Raw genomic sequence first — 16,467 nt, 5'->3', positions numbered from 1 at the left:
AGAGGGCTTAATGTTAGCGTTACAGTAATGGGAACTTTTAGCTACAGCTGTGCCTGTTTAAACATAAATAAAATAAATAAACAACATATTTTACAATTGTCATGGACTGTTGCATCTTTATTTCTTTACAACAACAAATTAGGCACCTCAAAGACTGGAACTGAAATTTGCAAGTCTTTATCACCTCAGGTAAAAATAACAGGCACGTTATAATCTGTAAGACCACATAACCAGACTTTGCAGTGTTGGGGCCTGCTCCGCTTTGTGCTTGGTGCTTTGTTCTGAACATACAATCTATGTCCTGGCTGCACATTTTAATATGGATGGGACAATAATTGTATGATTTAACTAAAAAATAAATATTGTATACATCCCATTCATCATCTTCTATTCTAAGTTCAGTTTGATTCGCTGTTGATGGTTTTCTTCAGGAAGGTTCTGTGCTTGGTCATGCCTACCCTAACGACGACAACATTAACAACAAAACAAACTTCAAAAAATGCATCATAGCTGCACAAAGCCTGCTGTTGGAGACTTCAGCTCTTCTGTGTGTAGACCACTGAAATGCCAGTGTTTTCATTTAATGTGGCTTTGAAAACATTCCCCCCACATAAGATACTGGGGAAGAATTAGCTATTGTGACCATAAATAAGGGAAAATATAAAATATATCATTAGCTCAAGCAATAATGGAGATGATATAAAGACTACCATAATTGTTTTGATCAAAGTCTCTGTGAGCTCGTCATATCAAAGTTGCATTACAAATGTGCTCTGTTAGAAAGCAGCTGTTACAGCTGATTTAAAAGTAAATTGGCCGCCACAAATACCAAAGTGGGAGCTTCCCTCGCCTCTGCATGCTTTCCCCGTCTTGCATCTTGGCAGGAAAATCGGCACAGATCCTCTTGTAATGTAATTCCTATGTTCCTTATGCTGTGGCAATATGGAGATCTGCAGCAAGTGAGTCAATTATCAATAAACAAGGGAGCACAGAAGACTTTGCATACAGGCAGCTGCTTTGGTCTGTGGAATGATGACCATGGATGCAAAGGTCATTGTCAGAGCATTTAGAGGGTACATATGCTAATTTCACAGCCGGGTTCAATGTAGTTTTCCTTGTAGTGAAGTGATTTAATCCCCAATGATGAGTTCCTATGCTATTCACAAGCTTTTCCTCTACTGATTACAAACGGCATGTGAATATATTACAAACTAGGACATCAACTATTTTTGCCCTTTACGTCATTGGAAAAGAACGAGCAATTATCTCTCAGATCAGGAAAAAATGTTACACTTCTTTTTAAAACAGCTAATTAATTCTTGCTGTACAATTTGGCACCTCGCATGTATACTAATTTGCAGCACAGTCATCCGGGACGGGACGACTAAGCAGCCAAATTCTCGCTCGTTCTGCACCAATTTGACCACAACAGCAACAGGCAGGTCCACAATGAATTCAGAATGTCACTGGGTCTTTAACGGGGTCAATACAAAAACATCGGTGAGTTCTGAGCATCCTGTGTATAATATAAGCAGTTGTAGTTGGAAATGTAAGTATTCACACCCTTCATTTTCAACAACAGTAGTCGATGGTTCATTGAGTTGAATAAAATACTGTTTATTAAACTATTTATTTATCATACCTTCTCTCTACAGAGTTATTAAGACAGGGGGCATTGTGAGTAAAATATTCAATTATTAACTGATTTTCTAGTGATACCGTCTAACTGAGCCCCGGCCTTCACCAGGAAAAGCGGGCGAGAAACAAAACAATCAATCTAACTAATATGATTCAACTGGTTTTGAAGTTTCACATCAGGACCTAAGCTAAAACGTCTCCTTGTTACAGCACCCTTTGAGTGGCTAATTTCATAATCTAGAAATCCCGTAAACACAGCTGTTAGTTACTATGGGATTTCCAAAACAGATCTGTATTATTTTTATGAACAGTTGTTCGCACTGCAAACATAAGTCACTGCCTGAACAGCCAGTATGCATTATATATTACAGTTCAGTAATATTATTTTATCATGGCCTCCTACATGATAGAGTACAAATAAAAGGAAAACATGGTTACATGTATTATAGACTGAAATGTGTGAGTTTTGTCTTGACAAAATACCTTGATTGATTGAATGAAATGCTGACCTAGATTTGGGTTGAATAAATAGACTTGTGGAGCTATAACACAAGTTATCCATTCCTTCTACATTGGTTTAACATTTTACTCTGTGTGTATGCTATCTTTGTGTTAGGGGCCTGTGTAATACACATCTCTCATGTGGCTTTTGTAATGAATTTATTTGCTACATGCTTGTGTATAACTAACTAACAGGACCTTACACAGAGGCTAGCAATATTTTTTTGGGAAAAAACAAACAAACATTTACAATATATTAAGAAATTATCAGCATTTTTCAAAAATAATTCCACAGTAGCATTCTTGCTTGTTTGACCCTTTCTTCCCTCTGTCTGACATCAGACTTAATAGTTAAAAGCTAATATAACAGCTGAATAATGCAGCCCTGCATTTCCTCGACATCAACCAGGGCTGGCTGGTTCTGCAGCGAGTCCAGATATAGACTCCTTCATCTCTGTCCCTTTATAATGACAAAAACAATAACGGATGTCTCCAGGAGTACTTTAGAGTGACATATAATGAGTAGGGTACCAGCCCTCGACACTCATAACAATAACATCTCTCCTCATGATGTATGTTCTGTGCTAAGCGCTCTCTATGGAGTTCAAACTGGGTTGTGTGACAGAGACTCGAGGAAGCTAGCGCTGCGCTCAAGTCGGCCACTGCTGATGTTTAATGAGCTGCACTTGCAGGGGAAAACATTTACTTTAGCCCTTGACTCAGTGATACTCACTCCTGGTCCTGGAGAGCAACAGCCCTGAAGGTTTTACGGGGGTAGAGCCAATAAAACGGAGGCCCTCTTGTAAGTGACCCAGTAAGTGTCTTTGCATGTCTGGGCTAAATCAGTGTTTCCCAATCCCGGTCACTGAGCACCACTGTGTCTTTTGTTTTGTGTTCCAGCCAGACACTTAATTTCCTTGACATTCTGAAACCGCAATTGAACTCATTTTAACGTAATTATCTCTCTTTGTCTGCCCTCAGTCTTTGCTTGGTTTCAGAAATACCCAGGTCTTGGCTGTGCTGTTGCCAAGATATTGAGCAAATGCAGTTGAGTTCAATCTGTCCTCTTAAATAAACTGTTTGCTGTCTGAAACCTAAGTCTAAAACAACTCTGAATAGGTTACCAATTAATGACGCACAGAGAAAAGCGGGAATTAAATTCTGCCAAACACTCCTTTGATAATGCTGAATGGGCTCGACTTGTTAAATACCAGGCAACCTGGTCATTAAAAAAGCTCACCTAAAATGGTGGGAATTCTGAAATCAAGTGCTGGGTGCTGAGTTTAGGCTATTTTCTATTTCCAAAATGATTAAATTCTGAGATGGAAATAGTTTATATATATATATATATATATATATATATATATATATCAGGCAAGTAGTTCAATTAAAGCTTTCATTAGCCTGTATGATCAATAGCTCAATAGATCGACAGAAAGAACAAAAGAGACAGTGAAACAGGATTGAGAAACACTTTTGTGGATGACTGATGACAGAGGCCAGGGAAAGTGCACTCACCCTGCCAGTACGATGAAGAAATCCAGCCTGTTCCATGTGTCACCAAGGTAACACTTCTTCCCAAAGATGCCCAGAGCCACCATTTTGATCACCATTTCCACAGCAAAGAAAGCAAAGATGAAGTCGTCAAAGTCCTGTGAGAGAGAAGGTGCTCACAATCAGAACAAAAATAAATACAAATCATACAAACTGAAAATCTTTCTCCAAAACATTTTTCTTATACATTCTATTCCAATTGGATTTTGAATGCAGGTTTTGAACAGTGAAATAAATTGCATAAACCTGAACTGCTGGAGAGTTAGGAGAACTTTAAACAGGATTTATTTTTTATCAGCCCTGGAGGATAGGTCTTGGAGACAGGTATGGAGTGAGATCACTGTCAAAACTAAGGGAGAGCAGAAATACCTTAGTTGTAAGTCTCTCACTCATTCAAAAAGCAGGTCTTTCTAAAGATAAATGTAATCTGACTGTAGCCAAAACAATGATTTCACCAGTTGCTAATATCTTGTGTTACATTTCATTTACAACTTTTTACAATAATATATGTTACAGATGCACACATTATTTGACACACACAAACATGTGAGTAGTCTGGATAGGAGAGATGAGGAATTTTCAAAGTAGTCTCAAATACTCTCACAGCTGAAGTATATAGTCCTAATCAGTGCTTTGAATGGTGGACCTTCATTCACAGATTGGAAAAGCTCACTTTGTAGCATCTGCACTTAATGACATTCAGGTTTAAGTAATAGCTGCAGTCTAAAAACTCCTACAATTAATATTATTTGTTTTTTTAAATACCCATTTCTAAGTGTACCTCTTAGATTTTCATGTTGTCTCAAAATCACTGCCTGCCCACCTAAACTCCACACTTCTTTAAGAACATACACGAGTGTTCTAGAGGCATGCTAAAGGATTAGAGAAAGAATAATGCATCACTCTGCTATTACACAGGAAACTGAATATACATCGCACCTGCCATTAATAAGACACGGTCATTAGATGTGGCATGTATTTTTGGGGATATTACTTCCCTAACTATAAGCTTGTTTTTGTGAATTAGTCAAACAACGGGCCCATGGATTTCAACCTGGCAGCGTTTAAACAGGATTACGCCATTCAGACATAGTATGTTTTGTTTATATTACAGATCACACAGTTTATAGCCATTTCTTAAAATTCACTAACTCTTTACATTAACATTTATGAGGAAAGAAAAATGTTACAAAAGTAGAAGACAGATTCACTTCACTTTTCTAATTAACTGATTCAGCAAAATCCCACAGGATCCTACCGGACAAGTATGAAAGCCACGATTGGGCTTTGTGCTGTCCAGGGCCTGTATCTTTCTAGGACTGCACCTGCCCCTGTTCCTACTGTAAAGGTGCTTTTGCAGTGGCGTGTCATGTCCAGGCATGAAAGCCCAGTATTAATTGTTTGATTTTTACATTATATCCAGTGGAGGCTTTCACACTGCATTTACATTTTTTTTGTATTATTATTATTATTATTATTATTATTATTATTATTATTATTATTATTATTCATGTATTAGCAGACGCCCTTGTCCAGGTCAACAAAATATAAGAGCAATACAAAGTGCAATAATACAGTGCAGCTCAAGGCATAATACATTTTACAAAATTTACACAAGTGTACACGAGATATACACTCACCTAAAGGATTATTAGGAACACCATACTAATACTGTGTTTGACCCCCTTTCACCTTCAGAACTGCCTTAATTCTACGTGGCATTGATTCAACAAGGTGCTGAAAGCATTCTTTAGAAATGTTGGCCCATATTGATAGGATAGCATCTTGCAGTTGATGGAGATTTGTGGGATGCACATCCAGGGCACGAAGCTCCCGTTCCACCACATCCCAAAGATGCTCTATTGGGTTGAGATCTGGTAACTGTGGGGGCCAGTTTAGTACAGTGAACTCATTGTCATGTTCAAGAAACCAATTTGAAATGATTCGACCTTTGTGACATGGTGCATTATCCTGCTGGAAGTAGCCATCAGAGGATGGATACATGGTGGTCATAAAGGGATGGACATGGTCAGAAACAATGCTCAGGTAGGCCGTGGCATTTAAACGATGCCCAATTGGCACTAAGGGGCCTACAGTGTGCCAAGAAAACATCCCCCATACCATTACACCACCACCACCAGCCTGCACAGTGGTAACAAGGAATGATGGATCCATGTTCTCATTCTGTTTACGCCAAATTCTGACTCTACCATCTGAATGTCTCAACAGAAATCGAGACTCATCAGACCAGGCAACATTTTTCCAGTCTTCAACTGTCCAATTTTGGTGAGCTTGTGCAAATTGTAGCCTCTTTTTCCTATTTGTAGTGGAGATGAGTGGTACCTGGTGGGGTCTTCTGCTGTTGTAGCCCATCCGCCTCAAGGTTGTACGTGTTGTGGCTTCACAAATGCTTTGCTGCATACCTCGGTTGTAACGAGTGGTTATTTCAGTCAAAGTTGCTCTTCCATCAGCTTGAATCAGTCGGCCCATTCTCCTCTGACCTCTAGCATCAACAAGGCATTTTCGCCCACAGGACTGCCGCATACTGGATGTTTTTCCCTTTTCACACCATTCTTTGTAAACCCTAGAAATGGTTGTGCGTGAAAATCCCAGTAACTGAGCAGATTGTGAAATACTCAGACCGGCCCGTCTGGCACCAACAACCATGCCACGCTCAAAATTGCTTAAATCACCTTTCTTTCCCATTCAGACATTCAGTTTGGAGTTCAGGAGATTGTCTTGACCAGGACCACACCCCTAAATGCATTGAAGCAACTGCCATGTGATTGGTTGGTTAGATAATTGCATTAATGAGAAATTGAACAGGTGTTCCTAATAATCCTTTAGGTGAGTGTACAGTAAACAATATATACGGTCTTACATCCTAGATTGGATATATATGTGCCCAGTGAGAAAGGGCCTTCACTTGTTATTTTAAAACTGAAAGTCACAAAGCAAAACACCCAAGTTGCTAGATCTGATGAGCTTCTTTCAAATTTCTGCAAAAATTACCCCATAGGCTTATTCTGTTTCTCAAAGTGTCGCTTCACTGCTCTGGAAATAATCATCCTCCTATAGTTCAGAGAAGAATGGGGAATCAAAACACGGAGCAGCCCCAGAAACAGAACTTTCCCTACAGTTCCTTAATCTGTTGCAAATTCAAAGCCAAAGGCAACGATTCAGTCACCTTAGAAACAGATGGCTTTGTGAAGGGAAACCTCTCTAGACTCCAGTGAATACCCCACTGGGTTTCCCAGAAGCTGACTATGAGATTTAAAATGGTACAACATGGACACTAACAGTGTATCACCTGTAGTCAGCCTGTCTGTATTATTATTACTATTATTATTATTGTCTTCTGTGTCTGAACTAAAACAAAATATACCAGATGCATCTTAGATATGCATATATAGTCAAATGTTTCCTCCTGAAACAATAATGAAACCCTTGCAAACACTCTTTAATGGTTTAACATACTCTAGAATTGTCATTCAAAGGTTTACAATTCTATTGGTAAAAACATCCCTATAAATCAAATTATCCAAATAATGGAGTATATAAACTGAGGTTTAGGAGGAAATCAACCACTCTTGCACCTGACTTCCACCTTCCCAAGCATAGGTACACAGCAATACACACACTTTCCCAGCATTCATTCAGCATTCCTCTACCCCATACACTGTCTTTGCAGCAGCTCCTTGGCTCAGTCCAAGTAGTGGGAAGTGGGAAGGGGGGTGGGGGGGAGTTTCCGATGGTCTCGTCCTCATGGCCAGGTCTATTTACCTTCTACTACCTATGTCTACTGGAGTTCTCTGAACTGCTGAAATTAAGATTGAAGAGAATATTTGAATCTACAGGAGTCATCTAAATGGAAACATCTGCAAGTGTTGCAAGTATCTCAGTAATTGGTGATTACAAAAAGGTTGAAATTATTCAATTGGAGATGCTACACTATGTAGAATTAATAAAGAAATAATCATACTAAAAGAACAGCCTGGCAAGAACCAAGACTGGTGATTCTGGAGTGAATTGTGTTATTCTCTCGTGACAGGAGTGTCAGAGTCTGTCTGGGGCTCTGCTTCGTTTGCCTTTAAGTGTGGGCAGAATCCTAGTAGGAACAATCAGCCAGCTGATGACTGAGCAGGAGGCAAAATTATCACCTATCATGCATTGATTTCAACAGGAAAACACTTATACTTAACCCCTCTCGTTTCTGGTGCATACTTAATAAATAACTGAATAAAGAAATAAACTAAAATTCAAGATTGATCATCTTACCTGGAAGTTCTCTGATAACACCTCGAAGCAGATGTTCAATTATTGAATATGAATGTGGCATTAAGCACCTGTCCATGATTTTGTCATGTTTTAAGGACAAGAATTAGTTTGTTTCAATTAGCCTTGATCTGACAAATTAATTTCAACAAGAGAGAGAATATTTTGCACAGGAAGCCAGAAACACTATAAAACCCTCCTCAAATTAATTGAGTTCTGCAGTGTTTTGTTCCAATGTGTTTTCTAATAAATACTTACAGCAAAACTGAAAATAATGTTTGCATATGTAAGACACAAAATATCTGTGTATTGTCAAGGACTGTATATTTATCAGCCATTCCATCAGCCCTTACAGAGTTTTGTTACCCCTCAATTTCAGGCAAATCTGACGATTGTGACAAAAGAGCACTGGAGTTAATAAATCTGCAGAGAACCAATTTAAAATGTCAGAATCATTCATTCCATCCTGTTGAACTAACCAGCTCCTCTATTCCCCTCAAACACCAAAACGGAAAGCGAACTAGACCTGGACCCAGACTGATGTTCACATTAGGATTTCAAATATGATGAGAAGAATGATAATAGAAGATGTAATGAACAGCTGGGGCAGACTCATGAGAATTTCCCTCTTTTTTGTGTGCCTCAGAGCCAGAAGTGGCTTTGAGGGGGGAATAATGGGGGAAAAAAGGGAAATTAAATGAACAAATACAAACGTCTTCAAGAAATCCTACAATTGTAGCCCATGAAAGTTGACTGAAGGCACTCTATATGATAATTCTCCGATTTAAAAAATAAAACCTAAAAATGCCATTCCTTTAAAAAAAAAAATTACATCAAGGAAACATACATGAAGCTTATAAAATATATCTATACCAATACCACATCAACAATCTGACTCAACCAAGACATTGACAAGATCAAGATCTGCAAAGGAGTACGTCAAGGAAACACAATCTCTCCAAAACTCTTCATGGCAACACTTTGGACTGGGAAGAAAAATGTATCAAGATAAACAGAGCTTACTTGAATTCACGTTCAACTGCTTAATTAAAATTATGAAAATTGAAGTAGCTCAAACTTAAATAAGTCAAGTTATTTCTACCTTGGACAACAAATCAACGCAGATGGAGATCTTATGGAAGAAATCAAAAGAAGAGTGAAAATAGGATGTAGTTCCCTTTTGTCTGAAGAGAAAAGTATTTGATCAATGCCAGTGCTCACTTGTCAAACCTGTTCACTAAACACAAAAAAGCACGGGAAGATGGAATATCAAGGAGAGGCAGATAAATGAATAAATGGATCAGAGAACAAACAAGAGTATGTGCTATTATCAGTGACAATGTTAAAATGGCAATAGGCGGACACATTGCAAGAAGAACAGACCAAAAAGATGGACAAAAGGATCTATTGAATGGATCCCAGGAGATGAAAAGTGACCTAAAAGACAACTACATATAAGATGGGAAGACCACAATTAGATCGATTTTAAATGTGCATTTGTGTCCGTGAAAAAGTATTTGAAGAAAGAATAAATAACTGCAGCTAAAATTGAACAATTCGTAATTATAATCAATTGCAATGTAACTGTGAGCATAAATATAGTTGAATTTTGGCATTCATGATGAATTGTAATTTTATTGATACTATATTACCAAAAGCAAGGGCACAAGTTACCCTCAACTGGCACCAGAGCTCATGGGTCATGTATTCACTGTGTATTTTGTAGTTTCTTATATAACATCTAATGAGAGAGGCAGGGTGTTGATGAATAACTCTCCATGCCCTTGTTTGTGCAAAATGATTTTTCCCCAGCTTGCTACCTCTGATTGTGTTGGTGTTTACAATACCAATGTGTTAATCTTCAGTATAATTGAAATTGCTCTTGTGTGATTGCAACTTCAACACAATTGAAGACATTCTAGCTGTGATCGTCACGTCAACAACACTGCTGTCATTTGAATCTGTATTATACGCCTGGTTAGCCTGTGACAAAGTTCAGTTCAGTTTTCAAGATCAGATATACGCCTCTCTGTATTTAGATACAGATATATGCAATGGATCTCCCACCACCTCTGAAGTCTCATCTAAGTCTGATGAGTTTCCTATCTGAAATAGACTGTGCCATAATCAGAGCCTGTCTGACTGCTTGGGTGAGTGTGTGAGCAGGTGATGGATCGAACGGGCCCAGATCCTGAAGATGTGGCATGGATAAGACAGGGAAGCAGTCGGACTGAGAGAGGCAGCTGTACAGTAGGTGTTGTGTGGGACGTGAGTGAACGCAAGATGAGCCGTTTCATTGTATTGCTGCAAATCTTTATGAGCCCACCAAAGGCATTTTTTGTTTTATTTTTTGTTTCTAATCTGGCAGAGGGGTTAAACTGTGTTGTGTTTGCCCTGCGGAAGCCCAGTCCTCCTGTGACGAGTATGGGAAATGATGGCATGTCTATACAAATTTGCAGATGTCAGAATTTTCTCGGTTTCAGCCGCGCTGTGTTTCCATATGGTCACGCCTCAGTGTTTTGATAACAGTTACAGTAACAAGCATCATTGTGATAAAGGCTTCTCCAGATGAAAACCAAAGACAACCTTACTGAAACATGGATATCTAGACATGCACTTCATACATTAACGTCAAGATATGCATTTTCATTATTATTATTATTATTATACGTTTTGTAATCTTAAATTTGAAGACGCTCACTAAAGAAGTACATACAATAATGTTGTATAACTCACATTATTACTAGTAGCAGTGCTATACACAGTATTTGAAACAGTTACTCACTGATTAATTTCGTTTAATAAATAATGTTCATTAAACTATATGTATTTATCAATTATATCTTTTGAGAGTTCCTTGAAAGCTGATTCAGCCCAGAGGAATTGTAAAGATTCAAGTTAAACAGTGGGTAAGTAAACATCTGACTGACACGCAGATCAATTAGCAGTTTCCTCTAGGCAGATTCAGTGTTCAATACACTCTGCAAAGATATCATTGATAAACAAGTACAGTAAGGAAAATTATTTATTAAATAAAATTAATCACTGAATACCTTTTAAACGAAGAAAGTGACAGCAACTGCAACTGTAAGAAGTTTGCACACCACTGCAGAACAAAATACTACCTGAAATCAACATAATTATACAATACAATAACATAATAAAATAAATCAACAGAGATACATGGACTAATCTACCAAACAAATGATTTAAACTAACTAAAAAAGGTATCAGAACGGACTTGTGGACAGTCTTGTGGACTAATCTACACAAGGTGCCCAAATTATACAACACCTGTCCTGGAGAGTGTGGGATCTGCTAAACATGATCTGTAATGTCATGATTCCAACAAACAACTGGTGCTCTCCAGGATCAGGGCTGCTGACCCCTTCTTATCGGGCAGTAAAAAGAAGAAAGCAGACAGGGGCAGGCTGAGTGAGCATGGCCTCTATATACAATCATATCTAGATATCACATCTTCACCTACTTCTCAGAACTTTTATTCAAAAACAAAGCACTCCACTTCCACTCAACGCTGCACACAAACAGGCCATGCAGTGCTCCAGAGATGTGCATCGCACCGAACTTAATATCAACACTACATTTGCAGCAGGTGCACTTGGCTGATTGCGTGTAATTGTGAAAGTGGGCTCCTTTGATTTCAGTTTTATGGAATTCATTTTAATTACCTTTTCACTGAACTCACTCAGAAAATTGGAACCAGGATTATACATGCATAAATGTTATTCCTTTCTTCCATTGCTTGTTTGTTCATTATTTATTTTTCAACTTATGATATTATTTAGATGCAGGACGGAAGAGTTTCTGTACTGTAGCCATCAACATAACTCCATAGCTCCAAACAAACTTTGGCAACCCTGTGGAAAATTAAGTGATTTCACAGCAATAATTCAGGAAAAGAATACTAAACAGTTAGACAATTGAATTAAAATCAGCCACAAGAAAACTATGCATCAGCGTCATATAATTCTGTTAGAACTGCATATGGCACTAAGTTTAGAAGTTAATAGTTTGTATGAAGGGCGTCTCTTATTGTATACGAGATGTAATCTTGTGCAGTTAGGCTTCACGGTTTTGGCTGCACAAACTAAACTGAATCATACAAACTATTTCTCTTAATAAAAAACACACACATAAGGATTAGACACACAAATATCTTTACAGGAAAAATATATATATTTTCTTTAAATTTACCAATCAACCCCTTTTATCTCTGTATAAAAATGCTTTGGCCCAGGATCTGCATTAACTGACCTACAGTAGCCGAACCGTGTTGTGTTTTCGTGCTGGTTAAACATAACAAAACTATTTAAAACAAATGTACATCCTGTGAAACCTACACCACTTGAATTAAGTGTCCCGAAACGTTGCTGATAACTGAAGAATTTTAAAATCCTGATAATTTTATGAACAGGATAACATTTATACACAAGATAAGAGGTATATGAATGTTTTGAAATGCTGCTGTGATTGGCTGGTTTCTCATATGTGATTTATAATCTTTTACATTATGTTATTTGCAAAGAATGCACAACCTTTTGTCCTCTACTGTTACTTGAGGGATTTACATTGAATATAATTATGGCTATATTTTTGCATACACGAAAGACCACTATAGACACACAGGCTTTATTGCGTTCAGTGGCATAACTTTTGTTTCAGAATTGGGGGAGACATTCATTGAGAGTTCGATGTAGGGGGGCAGGGGGGGGTGTGCTGTGCACTTGTTGAGTGTGGAGGGACATGTCAAAGAGTGAGGGGAGGACAATTTCACACATACACCACATTTAAAACCTCTAACAATGATCATATGGTCTTTCATAAAGTGTTTGTGTGTCTGTGTGTGTGGGGGGGCTCGACTGAATTCCTTTAAAAGTGGGGGGGAACATCCACCTTGTATACTATGCCTTTGATTGAGGGGGACAAATTGATATTGAGCTCAATACTGAAGGGGACATCCCCTCCCAAAACTACACCTTTCTTTCAAGTGCTATGTACTGTATGTGGGGGGAGAGAAACGGAGAGAGAGAGGAGAAAAATAATTTTAACTAAAGTATGTATGAATCTACAAAAATAAAAGAAAAAATAATGTTGCTCATTTTAATTTAATTTTATAATATTCTTTGGGCTGTATCTTCTCAGATGATGTAGAAAAATAAAAAAAATAGAAACCTACATCCTTTTCCCACTTGCAAATCTAACACGTTTCGTGCAGCAGCATGAAGATTAATTAGGAGCATGTACCAAGGCTTTCAATGGAAGTATGAAAAACGATTCCAGGGCTCTTGAAAATGTGCCTGAGAGACTGTGCACCAGCTTCATTATTAGGCTCTGGAGATTGACAGAGAATATGTTTTTTTGTGGGAGGATTACATGTCCCCAAAAATCCTGCCCATGCCTTTTATACAGTCATTGTCCCTTTTTTGGTATTGCCTTTAACTGGGAGGAAGAAAACATAAGCATTGTGCAATTGCTTATGAACCAAATAAGACCTGAGAGAGGTGAAAAAAGAAGTGAGAAGAATTTGACTTGGAATCGGTCCTTTAGTCCTGAATTCACAGAACATTTTCAGATGGTAGATGTTTGTGTCTCTGTTTTAAACTTGGCAGAAAACCACAAACTGTTATAAAAACACACCAGGGCAATTGTATATTGCTTGACTCTCTGTGACCTCTGACTCTTCAAATCTAAAAATGCTTGATAATCTACATGCTGCTACATTTCTTCTTTCCCCATGTGATCTATATATATATATATATATATATATATATATATATATATATTGCTGTTGATGTTGTTTTTTTCCATTAAAAACTTTTAAACACCAGGAAAAGTGTCAGAAGACAACCCCAAACTCACGCCTGACATCCACCTTCCCAAGAATGAATATGCGGCATTTTCCCAGCATTCTTCACTTTGCCTCCCTTCTCCAACCCAAACTTCACCTCTGCAGCAGCTCCTTGGCTCATTCCATCTAGAGGGGAAATTCTGATTGGCCTCATCCTCATGGCCAGGTCATCGTTCCCTTAATCAAGCGAGTCTAGGCCAAAATAAACTATTTCCCATCTACTACCTACATCTATTGGGGTTGTCTGAACTCTTGTCTCAATGCACAGATAACCAGAAAACCTGGTTAACCATTTAACAAGAGTGCATATCAATTTAATCTCAACACACACTGAGCAAGTCGCTGATTTACATAAACTGTTGGCACCCTTAACTAAAAACCTTAGTTTGTTTAATGACAAGTTCAAATGAATCCCCAAAACAGATTAAACCCTCTCCCACTTAAGAAACACTCACCTGGTATGACTGACTCACTTGAGAGCTGTGTGTAAAAAGGTACTGCTTAATTAAGATCACAGACACAAAACACATCATGTGTGAGATCATTCTTTTCTCCAATTCACAGCAGTGTGAAATAAAGGCTCCTTCAGTGCAAAAAGTCCATTGTACACATCTCATCGTAAACAGGCTTGAGTTGACATGGATTTAAAATCAGAGCTGGCACAAAAAATATTTTTAGGCAGATGGATTCTTCTGAATTTACCACTGAAAACGCATGGCACTAATCAACACATACAGAAGTGTGGACACCTTTTCCCCAAATGGTGTTAACTGATCATAAAGCCAGAGAGGCAGAAAGATCCACAATGAACCCATTCATTTGTTCCACGATTGTACATGTGCTGCATCACCTCCCACATAAAGTCTGCGCACACAATAAGAACTACAGTATGGCGACTTTTTCAGGCACAATATACAATGAAAAAGAGGTCCTTCAGCCCATCAGAGCTCTCTGTTTCTCCACCAACTGAATGACTCCTTCACATAGACCACCCTAATTCTGAAAGAGCCCAACCTATTATTACCTTAAACTTTTCCAAATATCAGAACTGATTTATTTTTGGACACATTTCCATCACTGTTCTTGCCTTTTGCCTGTGAATGTTTTGATTGAAGGACTGGGGTCACACTTACTTAATCCCCTAATTAACTTTAATTCATCCTGTCTTTTCGTAGCCTACATTTAGTCAAACAGAAAAAGGTTCCTTCAGTCTGTATTAGTAAGTGATGCCCCTGAGCCCTGAAATGAGTCTGGTTGCTTTTTCTAAGATTTTGAGACTGTAGTTCGTGGATCTGAATTCAGCATTAATGGACAAAACTATTCAATAATTATACTTGTATAAGATCATTAAGATAAAATGTATTAGAGCTATATGAAGAATTGTGTACACATTCCTCAACCATGACGACTGCTGTTAAGTGCCTTACTGGGCATTCTGGCCTATGCATCCTGTTCAGTGGTATTAAAAAAATATATAAATTATAATGATTGAGTATTATAAAGTAATTTGTCTCTGTTTTACAGTTGCAATAGAAACTGAAACAGGCATAACTTTGTGCATATATATATATATATATATATATATATATATATATATAGCAGATTCGGTCAGTTGCTCCATGCCAGACCTACCGATTTCACTCAATGAGTCCAATACAAGCAGAGATTAGTCATTATATCTATATGGATACAGCCATCTGCTAATAAATAAATAAATACATAGATACATGCATACATACATAAATAAATAAAATCTGAGGAACTCATACATTATTTATAGTTGTCATCAAGTAAAACTACAGCAATCAAGGGTCTACATTTCGTTTTCAGATTTAAAGAAGAAGAATCAATAACAAAACTGCTACAAGGTACATCAGAACTAGAAGCACATCTATTCATCTTAGAGGCAAAACAATGTCCGGATCTAAAAGACTGGAGATGATATGGCTTATGGGATAAGGGGAGGGTCAAAGGGCAGGGTGAGGTTGATCATACCAACATGGAAACCCAGATTGGGTTTAGAAACTTAAACACCCACAATCCCAGCCCCAGCCCCAGCCCCAGCCCCCCCACACTTTCCCCTACATTCAATCCCCGACCCGGCCCCCCAGGGCTTACCTTCAGGATTTTGCAGCGTTCAGAGATGCAGTGGATATCCTCACACGGGTGGAACATCCCCAGGGTGACACAGTTCAGCAGGATGACCAGCATGCTGGCACGCTCGAACCAGGTGAGGCCAGGAGTCAAGGAAAAAACTCAGCAGGGAGCAGTAAGAAGCAACTCAACACAACTCAGTAAAACAAAAACAAACCTCAAGCAAAACAAGTAGACCTTCACAACAATAACACAGCCCTGTTACATATTCTGGGTGTGAGATGTATTGAAAACAACTGGTACAAAATATCACAACAGGGCGCTATTCAAGTGGGTGAGTTTCTCCGGATTTGCTTTGTATGGCTTTTATAATCATCATCATCAAAATAATAATACATACTACTTAAACACATAATACATACTACACTTTCACAACATTATAGCATCACAATAAGAATAATTCATGCACACATTATAGGGAATAACATTCATTTAGACCATCAGTATAAACTATGACAAGTGTAGTAAAAGCTGAT

The 16,467-nt window shown here is 38.1% G+C and overlaps 1 protein-coding gene across 4 annotated transcripts in view; it reads right to left on the bottom strand.

Moving 5' to 3' along the window:
- cacna1g (calcium channel, voltage-dependent, T type, alpha 1G subunit) overlaps nt 1–16,197 on the bottom strand; it is a 198,530-nt gene extending 182,333 nt beyond the window's left edge. For 2 of the 4 annotated variants that reach the window (XM_066704859.1, XM_066704860.1), the window contains exons 1-2: nt 15,956–16,087; nt 3,658–3,791 (exon numbers count right to left, since the gene is read on the bottom strand). In XM_066704859.1, the coding sequence (XP_066560956.1) occupies nt 3,658–3,791; nt 15,956–16,048 (227 nt within the window). In that variant the 5' untranslated portion in view covers nt 16,049–16,087. Of the gene's footprint in view, nt 1–3,657; nt 3,792–15,955 lie in introns of all 4 variants that reach the window. The other 2 variants (XM_066704863.1, XM_066704862.1) reach the window with 2 other exon arrangements.
- Between the last annotated feature and the right edge of the window lie 270 nt (nt 16,198–16,467).

This window comes from Amia ocellicauda, chromosome 5 (genome assembly GCF_036373705.1).
Source record: "Amia ocellicauda isolate fAmiCal2 chromosome 5, fAmiCal2.hap1, whole genome shotgun sequence".
Classification (NCBI taxonomy): domain Eukaryota; kingdom Metazoa; phylum Chordata; class Actinopteri; order Amiiformes; family Amiidae; genus Amia; species Amia ocellicauda.
This window is presented reverse-complemented; position numbering and strand designations above follow the sequence as displayed.